Source organism: Ochotona curzoniae, unplaced genomic scaffold (genome assembly GCF_017591425.1).
Source record: "Ochotona curzoniae isolate NIBS_2020 unplaced genomic scaffold, NIBS_Ocur_1.0 contig_3622, whole genome shotgun sequence".
NCBI lineage: Eukaryota > Metazoa > Chordata > Mammalia > Lagomorpha > Ochotonidae > Ochotona > Ochotona curzoniae.
In genome coordinates this window covers 10,392,251-10,406,856 of record NW_024465926.1, presented here as the reverse complement: position 1 = coordinate 10,406,856, position 14,606 = coordinate 10,392,251, and the positions used below count along the sequence as shown (strand labels likewise).

At 50.3% G+C, this 14,606-nt stretch overlaps 1 protein-coding gene across 1 annotated transcript; it reads right to left on the bottom strand.

Moving 5' to 3' along the window:
• Positions 1 to 226: 226 nt before the first annotated feature.
• Positions 227 to 11,105, bottom strand: ATXN1L (ataxin 1 like). Its single transcript, XM_040982415.1, has 3 exons — positions 10,972 to 11,105; positions 8,825 to 8,886; positions 227 to 7,671 (listed from the first exon to the last, which is right to left on the bottom strand). The coding sequence occupies exon 3, from the start codon at positions 7,552 to 7,554 to the stop codon at positions 5,482 to 5,484; it is 2,073 nt and encodes a 690-aa protein (XP_040838349.1). The 5' UTR covers positions 7,555 to 7,671; positions 8,825 to 8,886; positions 10,972 to 11,105; the 3' UTR covers positions 227 to 5,481.
• Positions 11,106 to 14,606: the final 3,501 nt, after the last annotated feature.

Below are 14,606 nucleotides of genomic sequence, written 5' to 3'. Positions count from 1 at the left end.
CGCCATGTCAACAGGTGGATTTCCAGTTTCTGAAACACACACCAAAGACCATGCAGACCATGCTTCAGGCCAGCTTGCACCATCCACCCCATACTCACCACGCACAACACACTATCTGTGTTCTTTTATAAGTGCTCTCCCCAAATCATTTCTGTTTCCCATCCAGTGACACCATCTAAAGCTGGGGTAGGAAGAAGGCGCAAACACCGAAAGGAAAAGCTAGTAGTTTATATAGATAGATATATAGATATATAGATATTGATATATATTGTGTTTACATAGTCCACAAGTTAAATGCAGGTATCCATAAGAAGAGCATTAACAATAAAAATACAATCTGTGTGTAGCCAAGTACAGAGACTTAAAATGGTAAAACAGCAAAAAGGATCTCACAAAAGTACAAATATACAGTACAAATTGATTTATTTAAAACAGTTACAAAAAAGCACAACAAAATAGAGATTATCCTTAGAATTATTAATGCTTTGTTAAAGATCAGGTAGGATTAGAGGGTAAGAAGTGGTATTGGGTGGGGGGGAGCACCTGACTAGTTCTAAGGCTTTAGATACAATGCAGTTGATTACATATTAAGTCAGCCATTACATACTGGGGATAGTAGTTGGGGGATCAGAAATTTATCTACAGGGAACTCCTACACAGATCCATCCACACCTCCCCAAGTGCCGTCCTTCTCTATTCCTCAGGACCCTAAAGCCACCTAGATGACAACATTCCCATCCTTCTTTCTCCACCCCATCCCTGATCTGTCTATTCTTCCCTCCCCTAAGGTGCTGTGCAAGCTGAGAGCAGTCTACTCTCTGCAGCTGGAACTTCCACTGTTTTGGCTACAGGGATCCTGTATGACTAGGAAACTTGTAGGGACAGCCTTATTTTAATACTTCAAGTTAGCCATGAGTAGAGCTGGTCTCTTCCCCAACACAATCGAGATTCTCTTGACTGTGACTACCAAGCGAGATCAACCTGCCTTCAGTGACACCAGCAGTGCACAAACCACTCACAGCTCACAAGTATGTGCAAACTCCCTGTCCAAGGGTAGGTGTAAAACCACTGTCATCGGTTTGCTCTTTCTCTCTGAAGAGCCTCAGTCCTCATGATAGTCAGAAAGACAGAATAAATGCTTGCAAGTTTGACAATAGGTAAAGGCACATGGGCTGCTGCCACACACACTGCAGACAGGGACCCAATCTGAGGCCATTCTCACTGCTGGGCATGTGCAGTGGAATGGCTTTGGGATCACACAGACTTCGAGTTTGCAATCTAGTGGGGAAGGAGCTAGGCTTAACAGGTGAACAAATAAAGAAACCTTAGTGTGAGAAAAGTGCATTTATTACTACTGTTCCTGCTGGGGAGGCTCAACAGAGCCAACTGCCACCTCTCCTCCTTCCGCCCCGGCGCTGTGCATAGTCGGCAGGAAAGTGTGCAGCTGCTCGAGCATCTCGAGGCCAGTGTCCTCCTAGGCCCAGACCAGCCTTCTGGCCCAAAGCTGGATCCTGGAGTTGAAAGAACAACTGACAGCTGCAAAGACCCAGATGCTTGTTTTATTATTGCATAATGTGGGAGACCTTCCCTACCCCAGGGAAGCTGGAGGGTGACCTCCCAGCAAAGGACTAATAGGTTCCCGATCAAAACATCCAACCTAGTACGGTCAGGTCTCTAACTGTAGTGTTTCCTTTTTCCCATCTGGAAACTACTGTAGCTTCAGTGTGTTAAATAAACTTAGCCCTAGGAGGCTAAGCTATCTCCCTGGAACTTAGCCTCTGTTCTATTTGCTTCTAAGACTGTGACCTAATCTCCGATGGCCAATTCAGTTCACTAGACTATCTTTACTCCAAGGACCCCGGCCCTTTCCCAGTAATCCCCATATCCAGCCTTTAGCTCCAGTGTGATCACTCAACTTTTCAGGATGCCTGTATACAGCCAATTTCACTCATGCCACCATCCTATGCACCCCCATAATCACCTATGATGCCCACTGGCAATAATATAAATAAACTCCTCCAAAGGGGCTAGTCAAACTTCAAACCCTCTTCTACCCCAAACCCACAACTTGAGCTAGACATACTCACTAGAATACTGGCACAGGTGCGGTGGTACCCCTCCCTTAGTTATTAAAACAGCACACAAGAAACCACAAAGGAAATAAGTAAATACAACAGAAAACCTACTTGCAAGACCCACTTATTCCTTCAATACAGTCAAATCTTTAGAGCCACAAGGCTCCTGACAGCACTGACGCCATATCCCTTTGGATTCACCAGCTCACCAGCAGCATTTCCTACCATCCCCATCTGACATGACTGCTATAAAATAACACTGGCAGAACAGAGGGAAGAACGAACAGGAGGCCTGGATTTAATCTACATGACTGAAGACATGGAGGGACTGGGAGTTAGAGAAGGCAGCAGGCAAGACACCGAGCAGCAGTAGCAAAGCAGCATAGCACAAAGCTCTTGGTGTTGCAACCCACTGGGACCAAGAGAGCAGAAGGGTTAGGCCATCTCTAACGAACACCCCCATCCCCTTGGCCTCATGCGCTTGGTTCTTCATTCCCAGAGCCCCTTCTTTCATGCCACCCCTCCCTCAGACACTAGTCTTAATAGAAATGATGATACAAGATTGGGATTATTGTGATTCCATTACCAGGTTCCTCTTCTCCCAAATCAGTATCAGCATTTCTGCACAGTGCCAGCATTACTGGTAACTCCTTTCCACACGCAACTCTGAGAATGTCCCACCCTGACAAGGGACTGGCTTTAGCCATCGTCAAAAGCTGACCTCTTCCTTCCCATTAAAACCACTCTGTCTCTTGCAAACTTAGGAAATTAGCATGAAGAAGCATGGGCATACCACTGATTCTTACTTCTCATGCCTGGAAGAAAAGACTGAACAGAGTAAAGGCAAAAATGATACCAGCTCTGACCAAGATGTACAGCACAGAGCTCCTTTGCCTAAAGCAATCCTACTTCAGGAAAGACAGATTTCCAACTCAGCAAAATCAAGTATTATACTCTGTACACATGGCACAGCATCAGGGGAGCTGCTGGCGTTGCTTCTCCAGCAAGGAACATGGGAAGCAGCAGCAGAAGGCGGGGACCAACTTCCCAGGGTTACGCAGAAGTTCCCAGGCTGGGAAGTCACAACTGGCCTCAGGGGGGGTGACATGATCTAACCTATCTGGCCTGAACCTGGTTAAGAGATAGGTTGGCTCCCATAGGAGGAAGCTGTTAGTTGTCCTTGGAGGACATTTCTTGAGCATCTTCTGTGTGCATGTCGCTAGATTCAATGAGCCTTCCCAGAAGGAAGGATGCTTGTCAGAAACCCGTACAATTATCCTTAGGGAAGAGCTACTCATGAGACAGCCAGGGAAAGAGGGCTTCCCCAAAGCTCTTATCTGAGGGGTTTTCCTCCAGACCCAACCCCACAGGGCCCCACTGGAGGGAACAAGCCCAAGAAAGCAGCATTCAGAGAGAATGGGGAACAGAAGAAGGAAAGGGCATGATCACAATGCAGCACAAGGTTGGTGTTGGTTCTGACAGGAAGTGGAGAGTGAGTACTCATGGTCAGACCCAATGGCTTCCTTGGATGGACCCCAAAAGCTGACTGACCAGGTAACTGGCTCTCAAGAAATCAAGAGTGGAGTGTAGGGCTTGTAGCAAACAAGCAGATACAGTCACTGTTCCCCCAGGAGAACAACCTTTAGCACCTGAACACTAAGAATGACTCCATTCTCAGAACTTCCCCTCCTCCCAGGAGGTAGGTAAGATTATTTATCCCCATTTGGCAGCTGGGGAGGAAGTGAAAGAGCAAGGTCACAAGACTTGCCTAAAGTCTTTGACAGAGCAGACATCAGATCTCAGCCAGTCCCGGTAAATTTATGAAGGAAATGCCAGGGTCATACCCTAGAAGCCTAACCAGAGGGCTGGGTGTAAGACAATACCCTGAGTTGCCTTCAAGAGTCTAAAGACCCAATCCCCCAAACACAAACAAAAAGTCACCCACCTAAGTTGATGGAAGAGCTTAATTCCCAATACCCAGTGGAATTCCACACTCAAAGCTGATACTAAAAGATGTACAGGGGTAAATGCAAATAAGATGGAAAATACTCTTTGCAGAGGCAAGTACCATCACGAGACGAAATCTACTTCAGGCAATGAAATATTATCAAGGACATCCTGGAACCTTGGAGCTGGCGGTGAGAGGGCACAGCTTGCAGAGTTCTGAATGGTATGAGAGTCAGTGGATTAAGTTGGGAATGGCTGTGGAAAAGTGCCAGGATGGGCACTGCCCAGTGGGGGCATCTGCCCTGGCTCAGGGCATAGTTCCCTTCTTGGTTCTCCACCAAGCTGTTTGGCAGCAGCAGCAGAGGAGGGGACATGATTTTGAGTTTTCAAAACCAGAGAGCATAGCTGAGAAGCAAATCAGAGGTCTTGGTTGGAGGACAGTCAACTTTGCAAAGGAGAGGCAGTGCAGCCACAAATGACGCCCAGGGCACAACACATGCAGAGGGTCAGGGCAGCAAAAGGGTGGGGGCAGCGCAGGCACTTAGGCACGACACACAGAGGTCGGAGGGGGATGGGTGCCTGGGGGAGAGGCTCCACTGGTTCTTTCCAAAGTCACCATTTACCAACGAGGCGCTCCATCACTTGCTTGGCATGCTGTGTGGGAGGAGCTTTGTGAGGCCAGACACCTTTCCAGAGGCCTTGCCTGGAGCCCCAACATCACCCAGCTATCAAGTCCTTGTCTCAGAGTTCTCCAACCCTTTCAGTGAACCCTGGAGAGGCCTCTCTCTCTCTCTTTCGGCTCCCTAGAAGCCTTGTAGGAATGGTGAGGAAGAGATAGGAAAGGGCTGGAGCAGAGGCTCAAGCAGAGTCCTTTAGGTGACAGCGCTCCACCCCAACAAACCCAGCCACAGACGTCTGTAACAAAATCACCCTTTAAAGTGCACATTGCTCACAAGACGGGTCCTGGGTGGGAACCCTCTTATTTCCAACCATTGGGCCTCCTGCCCTCCACCAAAGAAATGAAGAAAAAAAAAAAAACCAAAAAACAAAAACTTCAGACAGTTTAACTGCTACTATAAGCTGTGGATCATCATTTTTGGCTCTTTCTCTTCTGCCTCCCTCTGCCACCTGCTCCCAAAGCCTGTACTTTCCCTCACCAGAGCTAGGGATGGAGAGGAAAGAACAGGGAGGCCCTGGTTTTGGAATGTTTCTTATTCTGTGTGCACCCCGTTCCTTTCTTGGCTCAGGCCTGCTGTGCTCCGACACAGCACCCTCTGGGGCTGTCTTGAAAGGATGCCATGGGGGCAATGAGCAACGGGTCCCACCTGGAGAGGCTATCTCCATGCCTCCTCTTTCCCCCAGAGAGCCTTTCCCTGCTCAGCGTGTGCAACTCCTCTGCCTGCCTATGGTGAGGCCCAGCGCTGGGGTTACATCCCCATGCCTGGTCTGGAGAAGATGTTCATTTTCCCGCATTGGAACGCCCTTCGATGGACAGCTTTACCTCCTGTGGAATGAAAGAGGGACGGAGCAGCGCAGCCCGTGCCTCCTCCCCTTGCATGCTGTATCTTTGGAAGCTTGGAGCTGGCCAGCAGGCCTGAGCACCAGGCTCAGCCTGGGAGGACTCTACCACACGGGAGCCCTCTCCTGCTGGTTGGCTCTTCCCCTCACTGTCACATAGCTCTCTGGGTCCCAAGACTGTCCTCTCAGGCCTTTCTCGGGGCCCCAGCTGGCCTGACGAAGCGCAGCTGGCCTGAGAAACGGAGTTACTGTTCAAGCTCTGTAAACTGGTAGAGATGCAGACATCCCCCACCTGTAGCCGGTGACAGGGCAGAGAGAAGAGCTGTGCAGTCCGCCCAGGGCTGCAGGAGGACCAACCCTGGCCATATACAAAGAAGGGGTGCTCAGGAGGCACCTCGATGCTCACTTTGCTCTGCTGCTCACCGACCACGAAATGCAGCATGACAAATCCAGGCCACTGGCTCTCCTGAATGTCCACAACCGTGCTGGAGTCAATCTTCAGCCCCCCACTCACTTCGGCACTGCGCACAAAATCCTGGGTCTGGAGGTCCTCCACCCGCTTCAGCTCCCCTGTAGCCAGCTGGATGATGGCGCCTTTCATGAAATGGGAGGGCAAGTGGGAGGAGGTAACGGGGGGTGGCGTTGGCTCCTTGTCTGGGAAGGTGGCTCTGCCCTGCATGTCCAGACTTGATGCCACCAGGATCTCCGAGCCCACAGGCAGCAGGCCTGGGTCAGTTCCAGTGGGCACCAGGTTGCCATTAGCTACAACCATTGCTTTGGGTAAAGGTCTATGTTTCACCGCTTCTTGATGGGATTGAGGATAGAGCCCACGGGCCTGATTTTTCTCTGTCAGCTCTGCAGGGTTCTTGGCTAACCCTCGCCCCTCACCCTGCTGGTCAGGGGTATGATGGGACAGGTTAAGGGGGCTAGGTTCATCCTTCCTCTGAGCTGCCACCATGCGATAATCCTGAGAAGCTAAAGCGCCAACTACCCGCTGCACCTCAAGATCCGTGTCTGGGGTTCCTCGATGTGCCGGCGCCACCACCTCCACCCGTGGAGTCTGAGAACCTGAAAACAACTGTCCGTCCACCACACACTCCACCACTGGCACCAGTCCTTGGCCTTCACCCTTGCTGCTGGGGGACTCGAGGGCTTCACTTTCTCGTCTTAACAAATTTCGTTCTCGCCTCTGTCCTCCATTGGCAGAAGCTGTTTCCAGAGCGGGCTGGCCCTCCTGAGGGGTAAGAACTGGAACTGGGCTGGCACCTGCTGTAGGGGTTTCATGCAAGGTATACCCAGCAGGCAACCTGGACATCTGATAATAAATGGGCATCCGGCCTGGAGCGAGGTCCAGTGGTTGCGTACTCGCATGATGTGGCAACTGCCCAGATGGGGAGGTGGCAGAAGGGGTTTTGTTAAATGAGTGGGCGGGGGATGACGCCTGGGGCGAGGGAGCGGCCTCCTCTGCCAGGAGGGGGGCATATGGCACAAAGTGTGGGAGATGAGAGGTGGTGAGGTTGGCAGAAGGAGAAAGGAGAGGACTCGGTAGGAAACTTGGTGGCACAGCATAGGGAAGGCTGTAAGGAGACCCGATAAACTGCAGTGAGGTGGATGGGAGCTGAGCATAGTGAATCGGGGGGTAGTGGATTCCGGGATGCTGGATCAGTGAAGACGCTACATTAAACGTGGGGGGCAAAGGGCTCATGTTTACCACGGATGGGAGGCCAGTCGGTGAGAATGTGGCAGGTGGCACAGCCACCTTATACAGCATGCCATACTGGTCCACCGTCAGACCAGTAATGGCCTCAGCTCCATCACTTCCCAGGCTGACTCTGGTTCCTGCCTGGCTCTGCCCGGCCGCCACCACAACCCCTCGGGACCACTCAGAGGCATCGCTGGAGGGTGTGTGATTAGTGGAGCAGCTGGTAGTTCTCCCCATATCCTCGCTGGTCACGGGGAGGTCTCGTTTCTTTGGTGGAAGGCATTCCTGACTCCTCTCATGAACAGGTTTCATATTGCTTTGTGGTGTTCCTGGAGGTTGGAAGGGGTCGGCTTGTTCCTTGGGGCATCAGAAGGGACTTCTCTGTGGCTTCCCTGCACCCCTCTCTGCTGCTGGCTGGGGTGCCCACATCTGCTAGGGAATAAATCAGAGGCAAAGAAAAGTAACCTAGGAAGGAACCAAGTCAAAAGAAACAGAACTGAACCCATGGAAGGCGAAATAACAAAAGGTACTGTTGGAAAGAGGTATGTGCAAGGAGCAAACCAGGCTGCCTCCCAGATTACCCAGCCTAGGAAGTACCAGAAATAGAGAAACCACAAAGCACAAAACTACAAGGACGACCAGTCAACAATGCACCTCCAGCCCAGGGGCTGCACGGCCCGAGACCGACAGTGTCAGGCTTAGTCGGGCCTCTCCTGAGGACCCCGCTCTGAGGTCCCCTTTGTGGGAGGCTTGCAACACCCAGTCTTTCACTGCTGGCTCTTTTCCCAAAGATTCTCCTTTTTCTACCGAAGACTAACCGTGCCACCTTCTTTCCCTGAACGTATGACCTCATCCCTGCTTCCTTTTCTCAGTCTAAATCAGGGGATGACCTCACCTGTCTCTGTCCTGTCCACCCAGGCCTGTGCTGGCCTCCTATCACCAGCTCCTCAAGGACCCAAGTGTCAGGGAGTTTCCAGGTTTTCTTGTCTTAAAAAAACCTCTATCTCCCTAAACATGTTATGAAACATAGTATCTTCTTTGTCTCCTCAAATAGACTTTCAAACTTCCGGCAGCCCTAGAAGTAAGATTACACCAGCTCACCCTTGGACTTGCTTCTCCTCCTCCCCAAATAGCATCGAAACTGTTTTGACTTCACACAGACTTCCTGTCTCCTGGTCTAACAAAAATTATCCCCACAGACCAACTTCAATTTGCCTTCTTTTTCCATTCCCTTTGCTTCTGTTTTCTCTTGCCAATGGCTCCTTTTCCACCGTAGATTTGCTCTAAGCACCACTTTATAAAACTCCAATTCCATTCCTCCAAATCTGCCTGTTGATTTCGTAGCTCTGCACACTTCATAAGAAAGCTCTCTCCTTTCTCTCGCCACCTTTCACAAATGCTTCTGTCCACTGTCAAAACAAAAAGCATCTTCTTGGTCTGCACACTTCAGTGTACATGAACTTGGTACCTAATTCTTTCAACTGAACTCCTGTTCTTTGGATCTGAAAAGAGCTGTCTGTGAGAGTACATCCTGTTTTCCCAGCTGCCTTTTGGCACAAGGAATCCAAAGTGCCTACATTACCTGAGCTCCCCTGGGGGCTTCCGAGCAGCTGTAGTTCGTGTCCTCCCGGGTGGCCTGGGAGCCTGGAAGACAGCAACAAAGCAAGAGTGAGCAGGAGTCTGACCTCGGACCTCTCCAGAGTCATTGCAGAGAGGTCTAGTGTGGGCCTGGTGCCATAGCCTAGTGGTTAAAGTTCTTGCCTTGCATGCGCTGGGAACCCATATGGTCGCCGGTTCTAATCCCGGTGGCCCCGCTTCCCATCCAGCTCCCTGCTTGTGGCCTGGGAAAGCAGTCGAGGATGGCCCAAAGCCTTGGGACCCTTGCACCCATGTGGGAGACCCGGAAGAGCTCCTGGCTCCTGGCTGCAGCTTGGCTCAGCTCCAGCCGTTGAGGTCACTTGGGGAGTGAACCATCGGACAGATCTTCCTCTCTGTTTTTCCTCCTCTCTGTATATCCACCTTTCCAATAAAAATAAATAAATCTTAAAAAAAAAAAAAAGGTCCAGCGTGAGTCTTGCTCTCGCCCTCTGCAGCAGAGGTCAGAGCCCTCTGGTGCAGAGTGCAAGGGCAGGTGAAGGGAGAAAAGGTCGCATGTAAATCCTAATCTCTGATATCCCGGGGGGGGATGTCCAGCTGTCCAGCGTCATTGCTCTTCTTCAACAGCATACTGTTCATCCCGTTGGTGCTTATTCCCCACAGGTTACACTTCCCTCCAAGTCAAAGTTGAGTCAAATGCACAAAACCTTAGGATTGTTCCCATGTTAGCAATGAAAACCCACCTCACAGGATTTACTCTTTTATGGACCCTTGGGGTTGAAAGTTATTTAGATGAGAAGATCTGCACTAGTGCAGAAAGAATTATTTATGTTTCTGGGGCAGAAAAAGAGGTCAAGGGGAGTCACCCCAGGGGGGAAAGCCTTATTAACACTTTTCCAGAATCTAAAAAAACAGGCTAGCGTCTGTGTGTAAAAATTTTCTGCGTGACAACGTCCAAAGAACTGAATCGGATGTGATGGAAACCAAAAACGTCACCTTGATCCTCAGGCAACTGACAGTGAGGAAACAAAGCGCTCATAGACTATTCCTCCGAGAAACCATACTTGCCAGAAAGGGACGGTGTGCGAGAAGGCGGCCATTGCCACTGGAAACACGGACAGCGGTGCTGAGCACTCCGGCCCCCTGTCCAGATGCTACTGACCGCGGCAAGCCTCCGTGCAAACGGAAGGCAACATTCATCTCCAAAGAATGGCATAGCCTCACATACCAAAAAGGAGTGAGAAGATGGGGCTCCAAGGGAAACGAATTCCTAATCCCGCAAATACACAGCGGGCACCAGTCACGCATCCCCTTCAATCAAAAAAGCTGTTCATTGCCCCCACAAAAACCGTGCACACACCTCACAATCCCAGAACGATGCTTGCTTGCTCTCTGCAACTAACACATGAAGGCTAACCCGCATTTAGATCACCCAGAGGTTAGCAAACACAGTAACAAGGAGAAACCCCCCAAAAACAGTGTGTGGGAGAGTAACAAGCCCGGGCGCCCGCCGGATTTGCACGACGCAGCACACGTTTCGGCCTCCGGATGACTGGGAGAACTTTCTCAAATGGGGAGAACGGGGGGTACAGAGACTCAGTCTGTCACCCCAACCGTGCTGCGAGCTGCCGACGCAGTCAGGAGGAGCCAGGAACCTGACAGACTGGGGGAAGCTTGGAAGGACCTGGGGGAGGGAGGGTGACGTCTTCCCGTGATCCCGCACTCCGTAGTGCTCCGACAGGGGCAGGACACCAAACGGGAACTGTGCGTTTCCAGGGACTGGGGGAAGGGGGTCGCCCCCTCAAGCCAGGGTTGCAGGGCAGAGGCCCCCGGCAAGCGACGCTTCCTTGCAGGGCGGCCCCTTCCCGCCCGCAGACTCGGGACACTCGGGCCCACGGACACCCAGTCGGGGGAGTTGGGGGAGCGCGCCGCCCTCCAGGCTGTGGCGTAGGGGAGCGGGCGAGGGTCTAGGCGCGGCCTCTTTTCGCGAACACCGTCCTCCCGCGGTTCTCGGCCCCGGCCCGGCGAAGCAAGGGGCTGCTCGGGGGGCCACTTCCTCTGGAGCTCCGAGCTTAGGCCTGCCTGACCCCAGCACAGCCAGCCTGCCGGCCACCCCCACCTGACGACACTCACCGGCCCATCTCACAGTGCTCCCAGGGCTTCTCCTGTTCGTCCCGGAGCCGCCGCACCCGCGGCCGCCGCCATCCCCGGCCCCGGAGCCGCCCCACACCCAGCGCCCCCCCACCCCGAGCCAGGCGCTCGGAGATGGCGTCAAGCGCGGCCCGCCCCCGGCGCAGAAAAGTTACGTCACTGCGTGGGCCGGGAGAGCGACATCTCCCCGGGAGGGTTGGTGGCTGTTCCCTCGGACCTCCGGTGGGGAAAAACGACCAACTGCAGCACCTAGGACCTGGTCCTATGCATGGGCCCGTGTTCGGGTCCCCACACCCTGACCCCACAGGGACCCCGCGATCTTTACACCCCATTAAATTCTGGGGGGGGTCCCAAGCAGCGTCTGGGGCGTGGCCATCAGCGACCCCCATTTCCTGGACTTCCGGTCCTGGCCAGTGAAGCTTCCCTCTCCTTGGGGAGCCTCGGGGGATCCCGGGGTGATCCAGTCCCGAAGAGTGAGGTGATACCAGACCCGAAAGCTTGTGGGAAGAAGGGGGTTAGTACAGCGGGAAGTATCTTGATTTAGTGGAGAGGTTTGACGAAATCTTACGTTCACATTCAACCCAAAGTTTCAGAGCAACGTGAACATGAGTAATTTAAATGGAAACAAACATGGTTGTATTTGTGTTTGCGTTACTACTATGGTTTTTCTACAATAGCTCTGTATATATGTATTTGTTGCACAACTAATGAACCGGGGCGGGGGAAAAAGCTTGACTCGGAGACCGTGAATGCATTCTTTCTTCCACTTCCACTTTCTGCAAACCCTTTTCAGTAGATAACAATCGATTTTTGTTTAATTTTTATCAGCTGGGGCAGGTGGCCATGACCCAGACGCCTACATCCCATGTTGGAATGCCAGTTGGGCTGTGGCTGCTTTGCTTCTGACCCGACTTTCTGCCAATGCATCCTTGGAAGCAGCAGGTGATGGCTCAAGTGCATGGACCCCAGCCAACCACGTGGCAGATCTGGCTGGAATTCCTGGCTCTTGGCTTTGCTCTGGTCCAATCCTCGCTGTTGTGGGCTTTTGGGGAATGAACTAGCAGATGGAAACTCCGTGTGTGTGTGTGTGTGTGTGTGTGTGTGTGTTGCTTTACCTTTCAAGTACATGAAAGTAAACAAATAAATATGTAATCAAATACAACAAATACTGCTAGAGCAGTAAGTACAGGTTCCGGTCTGGTCCATACCTAATGTGTGGCTATCAAACTTAGGTAAACATTTTCCAACATTAAGCTGTGGTTTCCACTGCTGCAAAACACTAGCAGTAAAATATGGATAGAAAAACTGACCAATATTTTATTGAATAATAGTAATAATAATAAAACCCACCAAGACCTGGTGTGATGGCTCAGTGGCTAAATTGTTGATTGCAAGCACTGGGACCCCATATGGGTGCTGGTTAGTGTCCCAGCTACTCCACTTGCCATTCAGTTCTGTCTCTTCTTCTCTCTGTAAATCTACCTTTCCAATAAAAACAAATCTTTATTTTCACAGATTTGTTTTATTTTTTTATTGCAAAGTCAGATATGCAGAGAGGAGGAGAGATAGAGAGGAAGATCTTCCATCCGATGATTCACTCCCCAAGTTAGCGCAACTGCTGGTGCTGTGCTGATCCGAAGCCAGGATCCAGGAACTTCTTCCGGGTCTCCCACATGGATGCTGTATCCCAAGGCTTTGGGCCATTCTTGACTGTTTTCCCAGGCCACAAGCAGGGAGCTGGATGGGAAGTGGGGCTGCCAGGATTAGAACCACCGTCCATATGGGATCCCAGCGCATTCAAAACAAGGACTTTAGCTGCTAGGCCACCATGCCGGGCCCTATCCTTTCTTCTTAAAAATAATTCCAAACTAGAAGACTTTCAAAAGCAATTAGGTTATTTTTGAATTTTTATGAGAATATTATTTTAAACATTTAAAGATGAGCAAGACACAAACAATACAGATTTCAACCTCTAAGAAATCCTTAGACCTCAGTGTTTGTATTTTGCACATGGATACACAAAAAGCATTAACAAGATGATCCAACACTACCCCAGGCGCATGGCACAAGTGAGTAAAACAGTGAGGCCATTGCAGTTGTCGAAATGAGCAAAGGCCCTGACTTCACAAGCATTAGTCATGACAGTCACTTTCCTCTCTCAGTGTAGCCAATAAGGAAGTCTGCTGGTACATCAGTGGATCTGTGATGGCATAAACTGGCATTTCCATTTGTTGCTTAGCTAATTAAACAGGCATTGGAACGACCAATATAGAAGCCATCAGCTATTCCACATATGTTGGAATAGCCGGTTTTTCCTGAGTCAAATTACACAGGAAGCTGTTTTGTTTTGTACAAAGTTGAAAGAGCAGACGCAGGTAGATGCAAGCAGAGAATGTTCTTTTGGCTGCCAGCCTTTCCCATAATGACGTGAGGCCAATGGCAAGGCGTGACTGTCTAAAAATTCAGGATGTTCTGATTGGTGGAACACAGATGATTTCCTGGTTTGGTGTTGCAGGTCCTCAGCATCCCGTTCCGGAACTGTTTGCTTCAAGCAATCTTCATTTCGTTGATTGTACTCCGTGACGGTAGGAAGCCCCCCTAGTCCCAGACTGACAGAAATATTGGTAAGAAGTCAACCAATATTGCTGGTTACCAAATTTCTCTAAACATGTTCGTTAGTCTCTGGAATCCAGCTCTCTTATGACTGTCTTTAGCATATAGCAGGTGTTTCAATTTCTCTTGTCTGAAAGTTGTGGGTTTGCTTTCACTGGGTTTTTCAATTTCCACTGAGTTTTAAGAATGTGTGGTAAAGCAGGATTTTTCAAGCTATTTGGGACACTCAAGGGCTGAGAAGTTAAACTTATTCTGCCTCGCCCACCTTCTCCTCTTTCTCTAGATTTTCCACTGGATACCACGATAGCGTGGAGATACAATTCTTGTTATGAGCTACTGTGTTGGAAGGAAATAAACAGTGACGGAACCCTGCCACACTGGTTCTTCTCCTTCAACAGACAAGAGTTTCAAACTAGCACTGTCTTGCCTAATCCTTCCTTGGAGATTTTTCTAGGCCTGCAGGACGTTCACGGACAAATACAGACAACCACCAAGACTCTTTGATATGAGACAATAAACCAGAAACAAGAGCTAGTACGTCCTAACGGGAGGAGCAGCCAGCTTCCCTCCTGCCACATCTTCCTGCCTGTGTGCTTCAGCATGTGAGGGAGCCCTTTGGGGAGGGAAATGTTATCTTTGGTGATGACAATGACAGAAGCAACCAATCTCAGGCACACATTGCAGGTACAGAAATATTTGGTGAGATTAGCTCTCTCTAGAAATGTGAGCGTGGCTGGTGTTAGATTATTATACAGCAGATTCTAAATGTCCAAATGTAGAAGTATGAAATTTTCAAACTGGTCTGAACTTGAAGTGATTCAAGTTCAACTTCTCTGAATGGTTCCATTTCCTCATTTCCACATACTTTTCCTGATATGTGACATCGCCAGATTCCAAGGGGAATTTCCCTTTCAAACTGTTTGTTTTTTTTTTAAGTTTAAAGGCAGTCTTACAGCTTCTCTGTAAGTGGCCAATAGGACCCTGTCCCGCAGGGAAGGGAATCT

What these genes read in the sequence shown, in the direction of transcription:
- ATXN1L (XM_040982415.1), bottom strand. Translation starts at nt 7,554, where the DNA reads ATGAAACCTGTTCATGAGAGGAGTCAGGAATGCCTTCCACCAAAGAAA.